At 46.1% G+C, this 23,463-nt stretch overlaps 2 protein-coding genes across 7 annotated transcripts in view; both read right to left on the reverse strand.

Annotated features, from left to right (window-relative positions):
- The window catches only part of TTC6 (tetratricopeptide repeat domain 6), a 184,237-nt gene extending 162,355 nt beyond the window's left edge, over window positions 1-21,882 (reverse strand). For 2 of the 6 annotated variants that reach the window (XM_075926900.1, XM_075926899.1), the window contains exons 1-5: window positions 21,319-21,882; window positions 19,491-20,671; window positions 12,481-12,564; window positions 3,409-3,615; window positions 1,428-1,570 (exon numbers count right to left, since the gene is read on the reverse strand). In XM_075926900.1, the coding sequence (XP_075783015.1) occupies window positions 1,428-1,570; window positions 3,409-3,615; window positions 12,481-12,564; window positions 19,491-20,651 (1,595 nt within the window). In that variant the 5' untranslated portion in view covers window positions 20,652-20,671; window positions 21,319-21,882. The other 4 variants (XM_075926901.1, XM_075926903.1, XM_075926904.1 and 1 more) reach the window with 4 other exon arrangements.
- LOC142829109 (uncharacterized) lies at window positions 8,835-12,464 on the reverse strand. Its single transcript, XM_075926908.1, has 2 exons — window positions 10,308-12,464; window positions 8,835-10,112 (listed from the first exon to the last, which is right to left on the reverse strand). Exons 1-2 carry the CDS (start codon window positions 10,904-10,906, stop codon window positions 9,647-9,649), a joined length of 1,065 nt encoding a protein of 354 aa, XP_075783023.1. The 5' UTR covers window positions 10,907-12,464; the 3' UTR covers window positions 8,835-9,646.
- Window positions 21,883-23,463: the final 1,581 nt, after the last annotated feature.

Raw genomic sequence — 23,463 nt, forward strand, 5'->3', positions numbered from 1 at the left:
CACTATTTGTTTTAATATATAATCTTGCTAACCAAATGATCTTTAAGCCATGTAGATAAGCAATGGCATGCAGAGGGTCACTTAAATGCCAATTTGACTGTTTCATAAACTTAGGCATTCTTTTCCCATGAGTCTAGTCTCAGCTACTTAATTGAAAGTAATATCCATTTACAAACTTTAGGCCTGCCATAAAAAGGCTCTCTCTGTGTCCAGCAAACCTTTCAGGGCTCTAAGACCAACAAAAGCTAATCATTAAAGCTTTTTTTAACCTCAATAAAGAGTGAAGTGCAGATGCAACTTAAGGTACACCAAAACAAATTAGGCCATAAAGATCTAATTGACAGGAAAAAAACTAGAGAATCTCACTTGTCATGAAATGAATAAGATCTGACAAATTAGTGTATAAACTGTACTTTCTGTATCTCCACACATGCTACAGAATTACATATGCTATCTATGACACTAGCAAGATATATAAGTTCTGTTCTCAAATTACAACTCTTCAACTAAAAACTGCTGAATAACTTTGTGTGAATTTCTGATATGTTTGGCTGGGTGGATGAATCAAAAAAAATAAACAAAATAATTTGTTTTGAGTCAATTCAAAACAAAAAATGTTGATGAACCAAAAGAGTCTAAAAAAATTAATTTGGGGTTGAGTGAAATGTTGCATTCAGCCTAAAATAAACTATTTCATTTTGCTTCAAGGTGAGAGGGTAACCTTTTTAAAATAATTAAAATGCAAGTAAAATCTAAAATGAAAACGAATTTCCAATCAAAATATGAAGATATTTAATTTTAAAATGTTGAAACATAACAGACTTTTTCTAAGCTTTTATTTACTATAACAAATTTGACATAAATTAAAGAAAGTGTCAGTCAACCTGAATCTGCATTTTTAGCTAAAAAGAGTGTCATTCAAAAAATCTCACCTTCCTCTACTGCTGAATCTGAATAACCAACAGCCTACTATAATACAAATACAAGTCAAGGAATTCTTAATACATAAATAAAGAAAATTGTTTAAATCTGGAATTGTTTACCTTTGTGGCATTTTCCATGGTTTGTTTTTAAATATTGGATAATACTTAGATATTGTGTAGACCAAATTCTACTTCAGCATAAATGCTTCCCACCCCTGCTAAGTCAATGCCAGGGTTGAGTTTGGCCCAGTATGTTTAAGAAGTTGTAAATGAAAACTATTTTAAGGAGATAAACAGCAAATTCAAACAACAGTTGCTTCTGAGCTATAAAATATGGATCTGAACTTCCCCAAATTTCTGGGTGTTCAGACCCCGGATTTTGAAAATGGTCTTATGACTATTTTAAACCTGAATTACACTCATGTTTTTAAAAGTGTTTAAAATAGCTATAAAAATATTTTGCAATGCATTCACTTCATAACAATGAAAAGTTCTAAAAGTTACTTGAACCCTGGAGTCCATGTGGATAGCGAGGACAGTGATTGCTGTAGCATGAGATCTTTTTCTGATAATTTTTGCTGGACTTCTAATGGTTTAGCCTTTAAAATTGCTTCTCCTCTCACTTGTAGCAGCTGTGAGGATACAGCCTAAAAAGCAAGAAAACTGAAGGGTAAAAAAACAATTTTATGAGAAATTAAATATAATATGGTTGTTTTTATCTATGTTGAAATACTCTGAACTCTGGCAATTATGAACTTCAGAGCAAAACAAATCAGACAGTTAAGGCTGCTATAAATTAGAGAAACTGTAGTGGTTGTTGTATCTTACTCTACTTGATACATCAGTTTCAGGGGAAATCCAGAACTTGGGAGGCACAAACTTGCTATGCTCCTCCCCAGGCTGCACTATCTGAGGGTATGTCTACACTACACAATTAGTAGGGATGTTAAAATGTGTGTAATGGATTAACCATATAATTGCTGAAAAAGGTCAACAGTTACACAGATATACACAGGGCATCAGTCAGCTCACCAGGAGCCAGCGCAGGCCAGGAGCCCCCGCTTACTGGCTCCCTCTGACAGAGGAAGCAGCCTGGGGAGAAGCATGGCAAGTTTGTATCAGAGGCAGTCGCTCGGGGTAGCAGGTAGCAAGTAGCCATCTGGGTAACTAATAACCTCATGCTTATTGGTTACCTGTTTAAACGGCTATAGACTTACAACCCTAACAATTAGGTCAACATACAGCAACTTATGTTGACCTAATTATGTCAATGTCTACACTAGAGTCGTCCTCCCACCAATGTAAGTGCCCTATTACACTGACACTATAACTCCACCTCCACAAAAGGCATAAGACTAATGCTGGTGTCGTTAGGGCAAAGCAGCATTAATGTATACACTGTATCCCATACATTGACTGTCTTGTCAATTTCACACTGGAGAATAGGAAGAAGAAAAACTCCAGGCAGATTCTCACCACTCTTGGGGGGGGAATAGAGGGGCAAGAAGCTGTAGGTGGCTTCCCCATCTGTCCATCAGGAATAGGAAGTAAGTGGGGCAGCCTGCCAGGATCCCAGGAGCCTGTGGGGCAACCAGGTTTCGGTCAGAGAGACCAGACTCTTATATCTCAACTCTGCCCCTTTTACATCAGTGAAAGTGCTCATGGGGAGGACATGCATAACTGACCCAAGGAGGGTAGTATGGATGTAAACCATCACCATAATTACATAGTAAACCTAATATAGGTTAACTTAGGTTTGTAGCACAGACATACTCTGAGACTGGAAGTAAGGATGTAAAAAATGATTAAAAATGTAACCGTGTAGCCATTAAAAATCCTAGTAGTTACACAGTTACACGTGTCACAGTATAAGCTGGTGAGCTGGTGCATGCCAGGAGTCAGCTTATAGTATGAATATAGTATAAGTATAGTATAAACCAGCTTATAGTAAAGTATAGTAAAGCCTGGTTCCTAGCACACAGAGAGCTGGCTGCCGGCCTGACTCCTCAAGAGCCGGCTGCACTGCAGGCTCTGCAGTATAATCTATATATTACAGAGCCTACAGCATCAGGCGACAGCTGCCTTCCCAGGAGCAAGTCCAGGAGCCGGCAAGAAACCGTATCAGAAACGGATAAACTGATGCTTATTAGTTAACTATTTAAACAGTTACACTCTTACATCCCTCATTGGAAGCATGCTTCCCAGCATGCTAGCTCTGCTTGAGCTAGTGCCCTAAAAATTGCAGAGTATCTGAGGATTACATAGATTACATACCCAAGGGGTCCAGATAGGTTTGTATTCTGGAGTCCTGCCCAAGCTGCCTTAAACTATGCTGGTTATGCTACAATTTTCAGCACATTAGCTCAAGCTAGCACATGTCTATCTACCCATGTAGGAAGCATGCTCCCAGCAGCAGTATATACCCAAAGAGGGACAACATGATTCACCCCAAATACTTTAATTAAATCAGATATACAAATGTTACCTCTAAAGGTGATTTTACAGTTATTTGTGATTCTTGTTTTCTCTCTATATCCTCCAAAATTTTAGGCACTGAAAAAGCAGGTTCTTGTGAGAGTGAAATGTCTGAAGAAGATAACTGTAATCTATATTCCTCTGTTTCTACAGAATCAGGCATATCCTCTGAAAATGCAAGTGAAGCTCCTGGTGTTCCACTAAGTGATTCTTCTGTCTGGGGGGGGGGGAGGGAGGGGGAGAGGAAGGAATTAAAATTGTATTTTTGTAAATATGACACATTTATACTTCTAATATACTTTCTAAACTACATAGTGTAAACACAAAATCATCAAAAGATCATTAAGATACTAAAATTAATATTCAGAATAGTTCAAGGTATTTTACCCACAAACATATTTATGAATCATTATAAGTTTTTATGTACATAAGAAGAGAGTTGCCAGGTTTAGGCTAAGGATGTTAAATACCGATTAATTTACTAATTCAGTAGTCGATGGAATTTCCATCAACTATTCGACCAATCGATAGGCACTTACGCATTCCTCCTTTGAAATGCACAAGAGCCCCAATGGCTCCTGTGCATTTCAAAGCAGAAGCACCCATGTGCAACCTGGAGTCAGTGGGACTTCCCTCTGGCCCCGGGCTGCAAGCAGCGTGCCAGCTTTGAAATGACTTACCAGTGGGGGCTCTTGTGCATTTCAAAGTGGAAGCACCCTGACCCAGGGCTCCATGCAGCACTGTCACTTTGAAATGCCATGCAGATCCTGGGGTCGCCTGGGGACTCCCCAGTTGATTCTGGGCTCTGTGCGGCATTTCTGTAGAACCTGGGGTCAGCTGGGGACTCCCCAGCTGTTCCCAGGCTCTGTGCGGCATTTCCACAGAACCCAGAGTCAGCTGGGGAGTCCCCAGGTGCCCCTGGGTTCCACGTGGCGTTTCCACAAAACCTGGGATCAGCTGGGGACTCCCCAGTTGACCCCGGGGCTCTGCCGCTTTGAAGTACCCACTTTTCCCCCTCCTTTGCTGCCTCTATCTGATAGAGGCAGCAGGAGTGGAGAATCAACTAGTCGACTCAACTATCCGATAAGCATTTGCTTACTGGATAGTCGACTAGTCTTTAACATCCCAAGTTTAGGCTATGCATCCAGGACACCTGTGGAATCCTCTTTAAGCTCTGTCTACACCAGGGAGTTATTTCAAAATAACCCCCCTTAGGGCCAATTAATAAGCAGAGCATCCACACTGCTAAGGTCATAATTTCAAACTAAGGGGTGGTTATTTCAAATCTGTACTCCTGCTTTCCTTGGGGAATAACACTAATTTTGAAATAGTTATTTTGAAACACTGTGAGTGTGGACACTACACTAATGCTAATTCAAAATAACAGGCATCTGGCGACCTTTCACAGCTATAGTTCTGATTGTTCTGGCCACACCTGGCATCTCCACTACTCCCCTTTTTCTTCAGAGCTTAAAACTCCAGGCAATGGGAGAAGGACTTCTAACACGTCGGAGAACAATGTTAGCTATGTGCGAGGCACCAGCCAGCGAGGGAGCCATGATGGACCCCAACCCTCCCTCAGAACCTCTCACGACAGCCAGCACTCATGCTGCTCCCTCAACTGTCACTTGCAAGGGATGCAGGAGAGCTCTGGCTTGGAATGGTGCAGAGATCGTGGACCTTATCGAGGTCTGGAGGCACTAGACCAACCTCCAGGATCTCCACACCAGAAAGTGGAATGTGGAGGTCTACAACTGGATTACTGCCAGCCTAGCTGACAAAAGCCACAACCAGACCCTCGACTAGATTTGCATGAAGATTAAGGAGGTCTGGTAGGCCTACCACAAGGCCAGGGAGCAGAGTGAATGATCCAAGGCAGCACCTCACAGCTGTCACTATTTCTACCAGCTGGATACCATCCTGGGAGGGAAGCCAATCATGTCCCCCCAGCCCATTCTCATCGTCATGGAGCAGGAGGGCAGGGTGGTAGATGACACCAATGAGGAGAAGAAAGAGGCCAGCCAGGAGACCATACCCACCGGCCAGGACCTGCTCCTCAACCTGGAACCAGTCCCCCCCTTCCCAGGATGTCTCCTAGGATTCAGACAAACACAGGGAAAGTGCTTCAGGTGAGTTCTATAACTTTCCATATATACAAGTGGAGGCAGGCAGGGAGCTGCGAGGAGCTGCGCACTCCTCTCTCAGCCTATTTGGCCTGGGGGTTGTACAACAGCCTGTGCACATGCAGACCCAGTCCAGAGCATTCAGCCCCATGACACTCTTACATAGGAACCCCTTGGTAGTCAGGGGCCAGGATGGGAATGTACATGCTGTCTATGCCCCCACTCCACCCCACCCTCCGTAGTGACGACCCTCCATAGCAACAGCTGGTTGATGGCCTTGGCTACCTGAGGGACCACGGCCCCGACTGTGGATTTCCCCATGCCAAACTGGTTCCCGATGGAACAGTAGTTGTCTGGCATGGCGAGCTTCCACATGGCAATGGCTACATGCTTTTGTACCTGAGAGCAGGGGTGAGCCACTTGCAGAGCTTGAGGAATGTGACCTTCCACATGCAGAAGTTCTGCAGACACTGCTGGTCATCTCATAGCTGCAGGACGATACGGTCCCTCCAGTCCAAGCTCATCTCCTACTGCCAGAAGTAGCATTCTGCAGTGTTCAGAGGACTGAGGGGCATATGCAGCAGCAGGAATGCCAGGACCTGGGTGAGTAGGGCCTGCGGTCCACACTGGTCCTTGTCCTACTGGAGCAGCATACAGGCAGTCTAGACCAGTGTTTCTCAACCTTTTTTTATAAAGTACCCATTTAAAAAAAATTATAAGTACCCCCAGTACCTACAGTTTTCAGACACACAATTCTTTTTTCTACCATTGCAACACACTTGTTTAACAACTTAATTGTAGTTGGGTGGGCAATGAAAATTTTGGGTGTAAAAAGTACAAAAATAATAAAGCGCTGTAAAACTTAAAACAAAAATTCAGTTTTCTCCAAATTTCAGTTGTGTTGACATACCCCCCGAATTTCTCTCAAGTACCCCTAAGGGTACTTGTACCACTGGTTGAGAAACACTGGTCTAGACAAACTGTACCATGAGGCGCAGCATGAGACCCATGAGCCTAGCACTGCTTTGCAGCAGCTCTGCCTCCATGGTGAGTTCTGTGGCATCCGCAAGGGCCACCAGAACAAACAACATCCCTACATAGCTGGATGAAGACTGCATGGGGTGAAACCTATGACTTGGGGAGCAACCCTGACTATTTCCCTGACCCACCTTTCTGTGGTCAATGAAAAATTCCTCTAGAAATGAGAAAACTTGCCACCTACCTTCTGCTCTGGGTGAAGGTTTATGCAATTTTTGTCATAAAGTGCATTTTTTTAGAGGGCTAAGGTACAGCTGGACTTTTCTCCAAGACTTTGATTCCACTATTTTCCATTTGGGAATCTGTTGTCCTCACAGAGGCCGTGTCCAGACTCAGGGGTTTTTTCGGGAAAAGTAGCTTTTTCCCGAAAAAACTTCCCCTGCGTCCAGACTCAAGCCGCGTTCTTTCGAAATTATTTCGAAAGAACGCAGCTTTTCTTTCGATGGCGGTAAACCTCGTTTCACGAGGAAGAACGCCTTCCTTCGAAAGTTCCTCTTTCGAAGGAAGGCGTTCTTCAATGTAAAGAGGCCGTCTTCGAAAGAGAGCATCCAGACTCGCTGGGTGCTCTCTTTCGAAAAAGCGGATTTTTCTTTCGAAAGATCCGCCTGCAGTCTAGACGCGATCTTTCGAAAGATGCTCTTTCGAAAGATGCTTTCGAAAAAGCATCTTTCGAAAGAAGCCTGCAGTCTAGACATAGCCAGAGGTAACAGCAAAGGAACAAGAAGAGAAAGAAGTGCCTCCCACTGAAGGCTTGTCTATAGTGGGGAAGAGGGTTCTTAGTGGGGAAGAGAGAGACAGTTTGGGTATTGTGTTGTCAGCCATCACCTTTTCCAGCTTTTCTCCAAAATAGAGGAAGCCTGTAAACTTGGCCAACCATAGGACCTGTTCAGAGTGAGTGTCCACTTTTAAAGGGTGAAGCTATAAGTAGCCTGTCTCAAAACTTGCTTATAGGGTCCTATTTCTTTTCAGAATGGGAAGGGGAAAACTCATAAGTCAGAGACTGGATGCAGGGTGAGCACAATGTCAGTGAAGACTGCCCACTTGGGGTATGTCTACACTACAGCGCTAATTCGAACTAACTTAGTTCGAATTAGTTAATTCGAACTAAGCTAATTCGAATTAGCGCATCTAGACTTAAAAACTAGTTCGAATTAGCGTTTTGCTAATTCAAACTAGCGCGTCCACACTGATTGGACGCTGGGGTGCACTTAAGGGCAGCTGAAACCAGTTCCGGCAGGGCATCAGGTCAGTAGTTGCTTTGTGTGGCTGCTGTCTGAGGCTATCTGAGGCTCGTGCTTAAAGGGACCCCCCTGGACAGCTGGTTCTCAGCTTTTCCGCTTGCTTGCCTACCTCGCCGAGGGACAACAAAGCATTTTTCTCTGCGCCTGTCTATGTCGGTGCTTCTCTTTGGAAGCCAGAGCTCGCCCTGGGCTTTCTGGTGCAGTTTTTGGACTTGCTGCTGCAAGCCTGCCAGCAATGGCTGGAAGCTGCCTGGCACCACCTGGTGCATGTCAGCCCGCTACCTCTCCGCCTGGCCTCCCTGGGGGCCATGGAGGAGCCGCAGCAGCACCCGGACGCCAGCGTGCCCCGCCACATCTGGCGTCTGGACACCAGCAGCGACTGGTGGGACCGCATCGTCCTGGAGCGCTGGGGAGACAGACAGTGGACCCAGAACTTCAGGATGAAGAGGGACACCTTCCTGGAGCTCTGCGAGTGGCTCGCCCCTGCTCTGCGGCGATGGGACACTCGCATGAGGCCCACCATCCCCCTCCAGAAGCGGGTGGCCATTGCCCGCTGGAAGCTCTCCACGCCAGACAGCTACCGATCCGTCGGGAACCAGTTTGGCATGGGGAGATCCACCATCGGAGCAGTGCTCATGCAGGTATGGCACTCACCGGCCAATGGGCCGAGGGGAGGGGGGGCTGCAAGGAGGAGATAGGCCGCCCCAGGGAAAATGGGGGGAGGGAGCGGGGAGGCGAAAGTGCCCCGCACCGGAGGAGTCGGTCTGTCCCGGCCGTACTACACGCTGCCCGGGGGGGTTGCTTCCGGGAGTAGGGCGCAGGGCAGTGCCAGGGCACGAACACTCCCAGCCACCCGGGCGCCCCAGTGATTCGCGGATTGCTGTGTCTCTCTGCAGGTGGTCAAGGCCATCAACCGGGTGCTGCTCCGCAGGGTGGTCCGCTTCGCCAACCCCGACTCCGTCATCCGGGGGTTCGGCGCCCTTGGCTTCCCCAACTGGGGGGCGGGGGGGGCCATCGACGGAACGCACATCCCCATCCGTGCCCCGGAGCACCAGGCCTCCCAGTACATCAACCGAAAGGGGTACTTCTCCGTGCTCCTGCAGGCCATGTGTGACCACCGGGGACAGTTCACGGACATTAATGTGGGCTGGTCCGGCAAGGCACACGACGCATGGGTGTACTGGAACTCCTCCGTGTGCCAGAGGCTGCAGGATGGGACCTTCTTCCTTGACTGCCACATCAGGGTCGGGGACGTGGACATGCCCGTGTGCCTGGTGGAGGATGCGGCCTACCCCCTACAGCCCTGGCTCATGAAGCCATACATGGGGCACCTCAACCCCTCCCGCCAGGCCTTCAATGCCAGGCTCACCAGGGCCCGCATCGTGGTGGAGGGGGCCTTCGGACGATTGAAAGCACGATTTAGGTGCCTCCTCACCTGCCTCGACCTCGCCAAGCACAATATCTCTCCCGTGGTGGCAGCATGTTGTGTGCTGCACAATTTGTGCGAGAGGAAGGGGGAGGCTTTCCTGCCAGCCTGGATGGCTGAGGCTGAGCGCATGGCTGGCCACTACGCTCAGCCCCGTACCGCCGCCATCCAGGAAGCCCAGCGGGGGGGCCATCTGGATCCGGGAAGACCTGCGGGAGAGCTTCCAGGTGGAGGAGGAGGACTGAACTCTCCCTGCATGCCCCACTGGGGCCTTCTTCCACCCTCCTCCTCTTCCCCTCCTTAACCCCCCTTCCTAATGTCAAATAAAGACACCTGTTTTGCCAACAAAAATCTCATTTTTATTTTACATAACTGGGGCGGGGGGAGGGAGGAGTCAGGGTGGGAGAGGGGAGGGGAAACCTAGGAGGAGGGAGCTAGAAGGGGGAGGAAGGGAAGAGAAAGCTCAGGCTTGGGGTCCTGCTGGCTCTCCCGTCTTGTAGCACTGTGGGTGCGGGGGCGTCGGGGGAGAGCGGGTGTGGAGGATGGGGCAGGAGGGACGGGGAGTGCAGGGAAGCGGGAGGGGGAAAAAGGGTGGGAGGAGGAGCGAGAGCTGGGACGGCCACAGGGGTCGGTGCAGGAAGCGGCAGGAACCTGTCCACCAGGGTCTGGAGGTGGCCTCCGAGGGCACGGCCCTCCTCCTCCAGAACCTCCAAACTCCACTGCCGCAGCCCCTCCCGGACCCAGTGGTCCTGGGTGCGGAGCTGGTGCTCCAGGAACCGCTGGCGCCGCCACTGGTACTCCTCCTGGTCCCTGGTGCACCTGCTGGCTTGGGTGCGGGTGGCTGTTGCAGGCGGGGTGGTGCACCCTGCAGTCCCAGGTACTGTGGCTGTGGTGAAACAAGAGCAGCGGTCAGTTCTCCCTGGGGACAAGGTGGGTGAAACCTAGCCCCGCTCTGCAAGTCCAGGGCCCCTGCATGACACCCCGCTGCTGCTCCATGGTGGGCAAGGCCCACGCGCACGGTCCCTGGGCTCCCTCTCCCTCCACCCTCCCGTACACATAAGGGGAGCATGATGGTACTCACATGTGGAGGCCTCCCCGGCCTCGGACGACACAGGCGATGTGCTCTGTGGGGTTCCTCAGAGGTCCTGGGTCCTGGGCAGGCTCCCTAAAGGCTCCTGGCTCTCGGCGTCCTCCTGCTCCTCCTCCTCCGTGTCCGGGACGGGGCCCTCTGCCCCGGGGTCGATCACCACCCGGGGTCATGGACGGCGTGAGCCTCCAGGATGCCGTCCAGGGCCTCAAGTGGGGGCAGGCCCGGGAGTAGGCCTGCCGCAGGTCCTTGATCTTGCAGCGGACCTGCTCCCGGGTCCGCATGTGGCCTCTGGTGGCCAGGCTGTCAGCCATGCGGCTGTAGATGGCAACGTTCCTGTGGCTAGAGTAGAGATCGTGGACGTTGGAGGCCTCCCCCCAAACCTCAATGACGTCCACGATCTCCACACTTGACCAGGCGGGCGCCTGCCTCTTGCAGCCCCGGGCAGGCTCCTGGGAGCCGCCAGCCTGGTCCTGGGAAAAGGCAGAGGGCTGGGTGGCAGCGGGTGGCTGCCTCACGGCGTGCCAGGTGCAGGGTCTGCTGGCTGGGTGCTGGCCGGCTTGCAACTGGCACAAACACTGTAGCCAAACCATGGCCCTTTAAGGGCTCCGGGCCAGGAGGGGGCAGAAGAGTTTCCCTGGTGTTGGCCAGAGTGGCCACCAGGGCAAGCTGGGAAGGACTAGCCTCCCACTAGTTCGCATTAAGTGGCTACACAGCCCTTAATTCGAACTACTTAATTCGAACTAGGCGTTAGTACTTGTAGAATGAGGTTTACCTAGGTCAAATTAAGCGCTCCGCTAGTTCGAATAAAGTTCGAACTAGCGGTTTGTATGTGTAGCGCCTATCAAAGTTAATTCAAACTAACGTCTGTTAGTTCGAATTAACTTTGTAGTGTAGACATACCCATAGAGAATACCACTTGAATGTGAGCTAGTGCTTTCTCAGCTGCTCTGCCATGCCTGTAAGAAGCAGAGGAGCTGGCAGGGAAGAGACTATAGCAGAAACTCAAAAACGGTTAAACTATAGGAGCTAACCAACACTGGAAGGAGGAGGAATATGGAGAACACTTCTCCCCACTGCTCAGAAAACTTATAAGTTAAAAGTTAAAATAGAAAGAGTAAAGACAGAAGCAAAAGAAACTGCTACTGTCTGCTGCTGCAGAAGCAAAGAATCTGGGGGCAAGCAAAAGTTCAGTGAGCTTGGCCAAACCAGGCAGTGACAAAACACTGATCTGCCTCCATGAGCTACAGAGAGCGGTAAGGGACTCAGATTTCCAGAACTGTAGGAGATATTGTACTACAGATATTTGTATTCCACAAGACAAATTTCTCAACATAATGTTTACAGCTGTGAAATTTACCTTCATTGCCTATATTTATTTTAAACAGCATCTGCAATATTTGATCAGTTAAGACTAAAACAATCAATTCATCTATGAATAAATGGACTTTAAAAAGATGGAATACTAACCAAAAGGAACTACAATGAATTGCACTAAATACTAATGCTAATGGGGATTTCCACTCAAAAACTGATGGCATGATCTGATTCATGATTTCTACAAAGTGTGCCCTGAAAACTTGAACACAGATATATAACAAAGACATACACTACTCAAATACATTGTACATCTCTCAGCTCTCAGTTTACAACTGTGAACAACATTAAGAACGTGTCTATGTTTAAATGTGTAACTATATATAGCTTAAATGTATGCTACAGAAAAATAAAATATGCACACAAGAACTTTTATTTACTCAAGGGCCACTCAATACAAACACTTAAATTACATAATTGATTAACCATATTTCTTATTTGTAGTGCTTATGGATCAACCAAGAACAGAGCCTCGTTGTGCTAGGTATGTACAAACAGAGCAGTATCCTGTCCTGGTTCTCAAAAGAATCTGACATTGATTTCAGTGGGATTTTGCATATCTCCAGCAGTGGGAGAAACAGATCCAGGGGGACACAAAGAAAAATAAAGCAAGAAAAAAAATGGAATATTTGACTTTTATGGAGTGTTATACATTTTTTAATAAACTAGTTAATTTCCCTTCATTTTTATCAGTTTGAAACATGAACTGCCTATCTGAGCAACATAGCAAGCAAACACAAGCACAATAACTTATTATGTTTTAACATTCCTAGATAACATTGAACTTTACCAGGCTTGGTTCCTGAAAGCTTGTTACTATTTCTTCATTAGCTTGAGATTCAGTCTTCTTTTCCTTAAGTTCAGCTGATGTCAGCTTTTCATACAAGAAAAAAAATAAGCATGCATTTATGACATATTTTATCTTACAGAACAAAACACCAACAAAGTGATATTTTGATAAGCATGAGTTTTGTTTTTCACTGCAAATATTCACAATTTAATTTGAAACCAATAAGTATATTCATGGACAAATGATCTTACACCTCTATCCTACAAACACTTTTTGTGCATGCTTAATTTTACTACCATGAGTAGTCCCTCAATGTACTTACTTATGGTAGTAAAGTTAAGCACATTCAAAAGTGTTTACAGGAACAGAGCCCTAAAGAACAGGATGTTAAGTACATTTTTGATTAATCACCTCACACATCAAATTCTGCAGGAACAGAGGTGGACAAAGCCCCGCGCATGCGCCGTGGCGCCACCGCGGATGCGCATGGCGTCACGGCGCATGCGCTGTGGCAAAGGGAGGGGCCCCGTGGAGTTATGCTGCCTGGGGCCCCAAAAACAGTCATCTGCCCCTGTGCAGGTAGAGTCAGTGAAAGAGTTACTGCAGGGTTTAGAAAGGTGCTCCTCTCTTTGCAGAACAAATCCTCCTCTAGTGAAGTTGGGATGTGGAGCTATGCCATATCTGTGCTCAATGTGTACCATTTTGTTTCTGGTACACCAACTCACCATATCAAGTAAGGTGTGCATTTCTTTATTCCACATGATGGCTTCCTATGCCTCTGCTGAGTATGTTCAAACAATTCCGCAAGTACGCATTTACCTTGTGATAGACAGGGACTTTTGGGGTCAAGACAGCATTAGCTAGTGTGAGTTTTATAGCCGGAGCTATATTTTATTTCACAATGTTTCTTGAAAATGCTTTAAAAACACAAAGAAATTACAACCATTTATACACTTCATACAGTTCATGGCCTCAAGATGTAATTAAAGCCTTCAACAGAACAAGAACAAAATTAGAAGAAAAGAAAAAAGAACCCTTCAGCAACAAAACTACTGGGATTGAGACTACTTACTTTCAAGTTAAATGTAAATTTTTCAAGACATAAGAACATAAGAACGGCCGTACTGGGTCAGACCAAAGGTCCTTCTAGCCCAGTATCCTGTCTACCGACACTGGCCAGCACCAGGTGCCCCAGAGAGGGTGGACCGAAGACAATGATCAAGCGATTTGTCTCCTGCCATCTCTCTCCAGCCTCTGAAAAAGAGGCCAAGGACACCATTTTATCCCCTGGCTAATAGCCTTTTATGGACCTAACCTCCATGAAATTATCTAGCTTCTCTTTAAACTCTATTATAGTCCTAGCCTTCACAGCCTCCTCTGGCAAGGAGTTCCACAGGTTGACTACACGCTGTGTGAAGAAGAACTTTCTTTTATTCGTTTTAAACCTGCTACCCATTAATTTCATTTGGTGTCCTCTAGGTCTTTTATTTAGGGAATAATAAATAACTTTTCTTTATCGGCCCTCTCCACACCACTCATGATTTTATATACCTCTATCATATCCCCCCCTCAGTCTCCTCTTTTCTAAACTGAAAAGTCCCAGTCGCTTTAACCTCTCCTCATATGGGACCCACTCCAAACCCCTAATCATTTTAGTTGCCCTTTTCTGAACCCTTTCCAAGGCCCAAATATCTTTTTTGAGGTGAGGAGACCACATCTGTACACAGTTTTCAAGATGTGGGCGTACCATAGTTTTATACAGGGGCAGTAAGATATTCTGTGTCTTATTTTCTATCCCTTTCCTAATAATTCCTAGCAACCGATTTGCCTTTTTGACCGCCGCTGCACACTGCATGGAAGTTTTCAGAGAACTGTCCACGATAACTCCAAGATCCCTTTCCTGATTTGTCATAGCCAAATTAGCCCCCATCATACTGTACATATAGTTGGGGTTATGTTTCCCAATATGCATTACTTTACACTTATCCACATTAAATTTCATTTGCCATTTTGCTGCCCAATTACTGAGTTTGGTGAGATCTTCTTGGAGTCCTTCACAGTCTGCTTCTGTCTTGACTATCCTAAACATTTTGGTATCATCCACAAACTTTACTACCTCACTGCTTACCCCTTTCTCCAGATCATTCATGAATAAGTTGAAAAGGATTGGTCCTAGGACTGACTCTTGGGGTACACCACTAGTTACCCCTCTCCAATCTGAAAATTTACCATTTATTCCTACCCTTTGTTTCCTGTCTTTTAACCAGTTCGCAATCCAAGAAAGGACCTTCCCTCTTATCCCATGGCCATGTAATTTACACAAGAGCCTTTGGTGAGGGACCTTGTCAAAGGCTTTCTGAAAATCCAAGTATACTATACCTACTGGATCCCCCTTATCCACATGCTTGTTAACCCCTTCAAAGAACTCTAATAGATTAGTAAGACAGGATTTCCCTTTACAGAAACCATGTTGACTTTTGTCCAACAAATTATGTTCTTCTACATGCTTCACAATTTTATTCTTTACTATTGTTTTAATTTTATTCTTTACTATTCTTTACTTCAGTTTTTTTCTTATTGGGTACATTTTCATTCTAGCATAGTGAAGATTTTAAAATGCACAAACAAACAGCTTTTTGCATGTACCAGTCAATTTAATCTTAATCTACTGAGTAATATTTCATTGAGAGTACATTAATAAATAAGCTTCAAGGACAATATATTTTCAACGTTGTGACTTACCAATGATGTTGAGAAAAAAACTGTTGAGAGGCCAAGAAAAAGAGAACTGGGTCAGTGCCTATCCAACAAATTTAACCTGAATAGCAAAGCTATACAATGTTCTGAAAGGGAACCTAACATACGCTTATTACAACAACCTTTACAATTCACCAATAACTTGACACAACAAACAAAGAAAACTATGCTTTTCAAGGCATTAGATAGTTGTTCCTTGCTTCAGAGGCAGCAAACTTAGCTATGCAGATAATTCATTTTAACCAAAATAAGTGGCTCTATTTAATGTCACAGTTCTATTTTTTCTTTTTAAAGTCATGCTTCTTCAATAAGGTAGAAAATGCTAAAATAAATGTAAGGAAGAATCTATATTTATATTTAAATTATATTCCATTTATATCTGCTATATAGTCATGCCCTGAAAACCCAAAGACCAGCACTTCAGCTGTGCTAATTCAAGATACTGCCATTGATTTACACATGCTGAAGAACTGACCCAAACATATTTGCATTCTGCAAGAGTCATAAAATGGAATATACAACATAAAGATCCCACTAACACTTCTATTTTGCACAGTAGTTATGCTTAAAAGTACAGGTTTATATTACAGGCAGTCCCCGGGTTACGTACAAGATAGGGACTGTACGTTTGTTCTTAAGTTGAATCTGTATGTAAGTCGGAACTGGCGTCAGCCGCTGCTGAAACTGATCAGTTTCAACCGCGGCTGAATCTGGACGCCAGTTCTGACTTACATACAGATTCAACTTAAGAAACCCAGGCGTCCCCAAGTCAGCTGCTGCTGAAACTGATCAGCGGCTGATTCCAGGAAGCCTGGGGCAGAGCAACTCTGCCTCGGGCTTCCTGTAGTCAGCCACTGGTCAGTTTCAGCAGCGGCTGACTTGGGGACGCCTGGGGCAGAGCAGCTGGGGTGCTGCTGGGTTACTCCAGTAGCGCGGCTCCTCGGCGCTACTGGAGCAACCCAGCAGCACCCCAGCTGCTCTGCCTCAGGCGTCCGGATTCAGCCGCTGCTGAAACTGACCAGCAGCGGCTGAATCAGGACTCCTGGGGCAGAGCAACTGGGGTGCAGCCGGGTTGGTCCGGAGCAGCGCTGCGGGACCAACCCGCCAGCCCCCAGCTGCTCTACCCCAGGGGTAGGCAAGAAAAGCCTGGTCTGCTGGGGGGGGGGGGCACTAGCTGCACCCCCCCCCCCCAGCAGACCAAGGAGACGGGGTGGGGACGCCCAAGTCCTCCATGGCTTTCCTCTGTCTCCCTGGTCTGCTCACCTGGGAGACACGGAGCAAAGCCGCAGAGCATGCCCGCAGTCCAGGCGCTGCGCTGTCCCACTGCTGGCGTGCTCTGAGGCTTTGCTCCCCATCTCCCTGGTCTCCTGGTCAGACCAGGGAGATGGGGAGCAAAGCCTTGGAGCATGCCCGCAGCGGGACAGCCCGGGCGCGCTTGAGCTCTCCCCCTGCGGGTGTGCTCCGTGGCTTTGCTCCCCGTCTCCCTGGTCTGCAGGGAGACGGGGAGCAAAGCCTTGGAGCACGCCTGCAGCGGGACAGCCCAGGCGCGCCTGGGCTGCCCCGGAGACCCAGCCCCTCCGCGGCTTTGCAAAACCGCGGGGGAAGCCGGCGGCAGGACAGCCCAGGCGCGCCGGGGCTGCCCGGCTGCCCGAGCCCCTCCGCGGCTTTGCTCCGTGTCTTCCTGGTCTGCAGACCAGGGAGACGCGGAGCAGCTTTTCTTGCCCCGGAGTACACGGGCGGCGGGACCACGAGGTCCCGCAGTCCGTGTCCTCCGGGGCGAGAAAAGCCGCGTTCGTAACTGCGGATCCGACATAAGTCGGATCCGCGTAAGTCGGGGACTGCCTGTAAAAGAATGCTAAAAGGTTGTTGTTCTTCCTACTAACGATCAAAAAGTGTATTTTAAAGCAATGGAATAAAAAATGTGCAGATGTGGCAAAAGAGGAAAATTGTATATTCCAGCTTGGGAAAGTGATGTTGAATCTCTTTTTCCTGTTCTTATATATCAGGACCTATTACCTCATTCTATTGGTTTAAGATACACTATTTGTCATATTGCACTGACCTTCCTGCTTACAGTCTGACCTTCCTGCTTAGGGGCCTGGTCCAAATCCTATTCAAATCAATTAAAAGACTGCCTTAATCTTCAACAGGTGTTGGATTAGGCCTCAAGAAAACAGTGAAAAAGAGAACGTTTAAAATATCTGCACATAATCTCTATCTATATGAAACTGTTCTCACTGTGCCAGCTAGCAATATATGATCAGAGGTTAACTGGTGAAAAATGCATGCTCAATCTATTTTAGCACTTCTGCTTACGTTTGCAGATATTGCTGTTTTAGTATTTATACCTTCCACAAGGATTCCTTCTCAATTAATGGTGTGCCATAAGTAGATCTATCCAAGAAATATACGATTGTTATGTCTGAACCATAATTTAAATCTCAACCAGAACAATGGTTTTCAAACTTGAAGAAAATTGTTGATGCCTGCAACCCAATATAATTTGACTAGAGTGTGGGCTCTGAAATGGGGCTGAGGATGAAAGCTTTAGGTATAGCAGGGGCTCTGACTTTGGGGGGATCAAGGCTGGGCAGGAGGGGCTTACCTTGAGCAGCTCCCAGTCAGCGATGCAGCGGGGATGCTAAGGCAGGCATCCTGCCTCTCCAGGCACCTCAAATCATGCTGCTCTCCAAAAGTAGGCAGCAGCAGATTCCCAGCTAATAGGAGTGGAGAGCTAGTGCTTGGGCCAGGGACAATGCATAGATGCCTGTGCACTCTCTCTCCTCATGCACCTAGGAGCCAGGCCTACTGCCAGCCACTTCTGGGGTGCAGCGCAGTATGTAGTTCCAGGACAGGAAGTTAGCCTGAGCTACCCCCACTGGTCACTCTGCAGAAATGAGACCCACTATCTAACATTGAATGACCCAGTACTGGGTCATGACCTGTTGTTTGAAAAACATCAAAACAGAACATACAGAATGTAAATAGAAAACATTAAAATCACATAAATATCACTTGGGTGCCAGTTCCAACAATGATTTTGGTGAGGGAGCTGAACTAGATGACCTTTGGAGGTTCCTTCTAACCCATCATTTCTATGATTCTATGTGAACACCTGATCATTTGGAAATGGAATCAGATCCTTTCATCAACTTATTTTCACACAATCCCAAGAGACATCTGATAATATTTCCTGTGCTGATTAGGAACTGAATCCATAATGGCTAAGTAAAAGGTTCTCTGTCTAATTAACAGTCTTCAATAGCATTTTTTTTAATGCTTAATGCCTTAGGGAACATCTTCACTCACCACACTGGAGATCGACATTCTGGCATTTGATTTATGGGTCTAGTATAGACCCATAAATCAAATGCCAAGGGCAGCTGTGGCCAGCACCTGTATTCCTCGCACTTGTGAGGAGTAAGGACAGTCAAAAGTCCCATTGTGGGGATGCCGCCATGCTTGGCTTAAGGTAAGATAACTCCAGTTACATATTCTACATAGGTGGAATTGCATACCTTAAGCCAACCTTCCAGGTCTAATGTAGACCTGGCTTTAGTCTTTTACTGTAAACATTACCACAGTAGATGAGAGGATCTCTAACACCAAATTAATAAATCTAACAGTAACTTATTAACAGTTTAATTGTGATTTCACAGTGCTAACCAATAACTGAAAACTGACATTTTTAACACTGTTACCTTCTAATTACATTTAACACTTCTGTTAATCTGTCAATATCAAACATATCCCTTTAAAAGGGAAATAGAAAAACCATTTAGATTATAAGTAGGCTGTGTCTAGACTACATCCCTCTTTCAACAGAGGAATGTAAATGAGACACTTCAAAATTGCAAATGAAGCAGGGATTTAAATATCCTGTACTTCATTTGCATAATTGCGTAATGGTGCTCTTTCGAAAAAGCGCCATTTTGAAAGTAAAACCGCGGTCATTTGCAATTTTGAAGTGTCTCATTTACATCCCTCTGTTGACAGAGTCCAAAAAGAGACCCTTAAATGAAGTTATATTTTAACAAGTTTTAATCTTGACTTGATTTTACTTTTAAAGGACACTGCAAATTGACAGTAAGAAAAAATGAAGGAAGTTCTATGACACATCAATGTTTTTACCCATTCAGCTTGTCTGGCCTCTGTGTTATAACACATAGTAGGATCTGAAAAACAAATATACAACTTTTCTAAAAGTAATATTTACCCAAAAGAAAATATTGTTCTTGTTCTGGTTTACCTACTTCCATTTTTATGCTGTAGTTCTGGCCAAGAACACTCTCCAGGAGTTCTTTGATCATCTGGTCTGAGGGAGACTGAAAAGTAGACTGCAGCGAAGCAATTATTTCATCAATAGACCTTGCAGCCACTCTCACAGGCAACTTTGGTGTGGAAGTAAGTTCTTCTGGTTTGCTCTGCTGGAAGTTCTCCTCATATATTTTTGAAGTGTCTGGTGTAGTTATGTCTCTAGCCTCCTCCAACTGTTCTGAAGTAGACCTCACACTTGGATGACTGCGGGAGACTCTGCTTCTTTTACTCTGTGCTTTTTCCGGTTCAATAACTGAATCTTGTTGACTTGCTTTTGAAAGTTCTCTGTATACTTTCTTATCTTTTTTCTTAATTACCTTTTCCTTTTCAGAAGCCTTTTCACTTGAATCTGAATCTGTAGAACTAGATTCATCACTTTCTTTACTGTCATTGCTAGTTTCTTTTGTTTTATTTGTTTCTACATTCTTAACATTTGCCTTTATAGAATGGGCTCTACCCTGCATTTTTCTAGTATCTTTGACTTTCTGTAACAGAATGGGGGGGTTATAAATTACTAGTCGTGGATGAAAAGTAAGTTTGCGATATTTAGGCTTCCGAGGTGGTGCTGGTTGTTTTAACATAGTGATTTTTTTAGTGGTACCTGCTAAAGATGCTATTACTGGCATCTTTACATTTGTACTTTCTTGACTACAACTACTATTTTCCACAGTTATTTTTTCAGAGTAACTTTTCTGATTTGTGTAGGTACTGTCCTCTTTTACAGATGTATTTGTTTGCATCATCATTCTGAGATCATTAATTGGTTTTTTCATGTCTCTTACTTCAGGAGAGATCCTAACTTTTCTGGCTATTTCAGAACTGCCAATGAATTCTGTAGGTACAGTTTTATTTATATTAATAACAGGCTTATGTGGACTCTCTGACCTCTGAAGATGATACTGCTCTAACTGATGTGACTGATCTGGTGTTAAATCTTCCAGTAAAGGTTGACTGCTCACGTTTGTATGGGCAATAGCTACCGCTTGTTTGAATTTAAGAAAATCTCGCCGAGATTCCTTGCATATAATCTCACGCTCTTTAATCATTCTTAGTTCTTCTAAATAACTTAGTCCAAAGTGCTCATGTTTTCTAGCCATTTCTTCTTAATGTATACGGTCTATAAAGTAAGACAGAAATGTGTGTGTGTGTGTATATATGTTACATACACCAATCCTGCTATAGACCTCAATCCTGCAGGCTTGTGCACATCCTTAATTTTGTGCACTGTAAGTAGTTTTATTGATTTCCATAGGACTACTCACAATATGTGCAGTTAAGAAAGTCCAACAGCCACTAGCACTTTATGTACAGCAACTTGAACCTTTGCTATCTCTGCTAGCAGCTGCTAGAAGGTTGGGGGATTTCTTTTCTTTTCTTTTGGGGGTCACTGTAGAGGAAGTCTCAAAATAAGAGTCCTCAATGCAAAAGGACAGCAGGTGGAGCCTCCTCCTGCATAACAAATGACTCCCTCCTGAAGTTCCGCATAAAAAAAAAAAGATGTCCCTCCGCCCCAACTAATCTTCCCTTTAAAAGAGTATCTGGAAAAGATACTCACCGACCGGCAACCGCCAAAAAGATCCAATCTGACCTCCCCAACATGAAATGTACCAACCCGCAAACGGGACCCCACCTAAGCACCCACCCAGCCGCCCTGTCCCTCCCCATGACCGACACCGTCTAAAAGAAACCCCCTCCTCCAGCTACAGGTCAGCCCCTGACTGGGACGCTGACGGGTCAGTGGGGCGCTGGACCGAGCTCTCTCACCTGCCCCCGTGGAGTCAGTCCCGGCTCAAGGGACGCCGCTGGGCACAGCCCGTGGCCCGGGACGCAGGCAGGGAGAGGCGCGGCCACAGCCCTTCCCGTGGGGCGGCGGCTCTGCCCGGACACCGGGCCGGGAGCGGCGGGGAGGGGAAGAGAGGACGCGCTCGGGTACCTAGCAACGGGCCAGCTTGGCTCGGAGCATGAGACCCGGCCGGAGAAGAGGGGCCGGCTGGGCTCCCGCTTCCCGAGAGCGCCCCCTACAGCAGGGGAGGGTCTAGCGCCGCGCGCTCTTCTGAGACAATGACAGGCAGAGAGGAGGTTGCTCCAGTCCGAGCCGCGTTAACTTCTCCCATCAGCCGGCTGCATTTCCCCGGCGGTAGCCAGGCTGGTCTCATACGAGGAGGAGGCTTCGGTCCGACTCACGGCGGAATGGGCCAGCTCCCGCAGTCGGTGCAACTAAACCTGCTCGGGCCCCCGCTTTGCAAATCTGGGGGACACTTGGCTTTCGAGGCAGGCGGAGCGGTCTGGACGCCGGGCTGTACCGGGCGTGTCTCTTCCCAGAGCGGGAAGACTTGTGGCTGCGCTGCAGCTGTGGGAACCGTCCCCTGAGGATACCGGCTAGCTGAGGGTGCAGCGCCCAGGGCGGATATCTGCCAGCCACGAAAGCAAGGCGCCCTCCAAAAGCCTGCGTTTTCCGTCAGCCTCCTTGCTTCTCTGTACAAAGAAACTCTGTTGCCTAGTGGATGGAGGTGTGCCCTGGCTCCATGACATTTCTACTCTGAGGCTAGGTCTGCACTGTGGTGCCTGTTATTTGGAAATAATATTCAGGCGTCCCTGAAAACCTCATTCCACCAGGCGTAAGCAACGTTTCGGAATAGTAATTTATTACAAAATAAGCTACACAACTTGCACTACACAAATTGCATAGCTTATTTCACGATCATTTCAAAATAGCTTATTTCAAAATTCGGTACTGTCTACACACTGCCAAATTTTGAAATAAAGCACTATTCCAACAAGTCCCTTAAGCCTCATGGTTACGGGGACACTGAAATAGCACACTCATTATTTCAGAATATATTTGGAAATGACAGGCACCTTTAAAGATACAGAATTGTCATTTTGGGGTGCTTCTGGTATCCCGAAATAGCTCAACTGTCTAAATATAGCCATTATTATTACCTCTGGAGCTATATCTACACTACTAGATTATTTCAAGATAACTCCCAAAATAACAATTTTGAAATAGGTGTTATTCCTTATGGGTAGTCTACACAGCAGGGCTATTTCCATTATCCCAAAATAGCGTTCTACACTGTCTATGCAAGAAACCCATTATCTCAAAATACATTCAGAATAACAGCCTTCTTATTTTGGCTTCCTATAAATCTCATTGCATGAAGATAAAGGAAAACACTGGAATAGCAATTTTGAAAAAAGCTATGCAATTTGCGTAGCTCAAATTGTGTAGCTTATTTTGAGGTACACATTACAGTGTAGACATACTCCATCAGAAGTAGAGGTTACTATTTTAAATAACAAGACCGTTATTTCAAAATAATTTGGTTTGCTGTGTGGACACTCACATTGTTATTTCAAAATAAGGGGAGATAGTGTAGACATGCCCTCGGAGACTTCCAGAGAAAGTCTAAATCCCACCTTTCTAACTGCTAGTCCTGCAAACTCAGCCTGAAACAGAAGGTCAAATTTGTCTCTTTCTGACATTCATCAGCAGCTATAAAATTTGGATCACTGGAATTTAACTAAAAAGACTGCCAAGGACTCGGGACAGCAGAGAATCCAGCCAGGGCTCCCAGAACTGCATCTGCTTCACAGTGCTCACAGAATCAAAAGTAGAGAAAAGAAGTTGTGAATAGAACCTGCTTTGTGTTTCAGCTTCCTATCCATAGTGGTACCCCCTATACCTGATATAGCTAAGGTCTCAGAATTCAATGTTAACACTAATCCCTTTGGAGTTTTCTGATTTAGGAGGACGGGGACCCCTTCATTAAACTAATCACCCCCTATGAAATTGCAAAATATTTTAGATACCCAGGTTCAGTTTGGATAAGTATCTCAGAGACTGATCCACCACTGAAGTAAATGGTCTTCCCCATCAAGGTTTGTGTATCTTTCAAAATGAAGACC

Source organism: Pelodiscus sinensis, chromosome 4, assembly GCF_049634645.1.
Source record: "Pelodiscus sinensis isolate JC-2024 chromosome 4, ASM4963464v1, whole genome shotgun sequence".
Taxonomy (NCBI): domain Eukaryota; kingdom Metazoa; phylum Chordata; order Testudines; family Trionychidae; genus Pelodiscus; species Pelodiscus sinensis.

Bases quoted from the DNA above. Each gene is read 5' to 3' on its own strand.
- LOC142829109 (XM_075926908.1), bottom strand. From the start codon at position 10,906: ATGGTTTGGCTACAGTGTTTGTGCCAGTTGCAAGCCGGCCAGCACCCA. The intron at 10,113-10,307 runs GTGAGTACCATC...GTTTCACCACAG, and splicing joins GGCCGGGGAGGCCTCCACAT to CCACAGTACCTGGGACTGCA.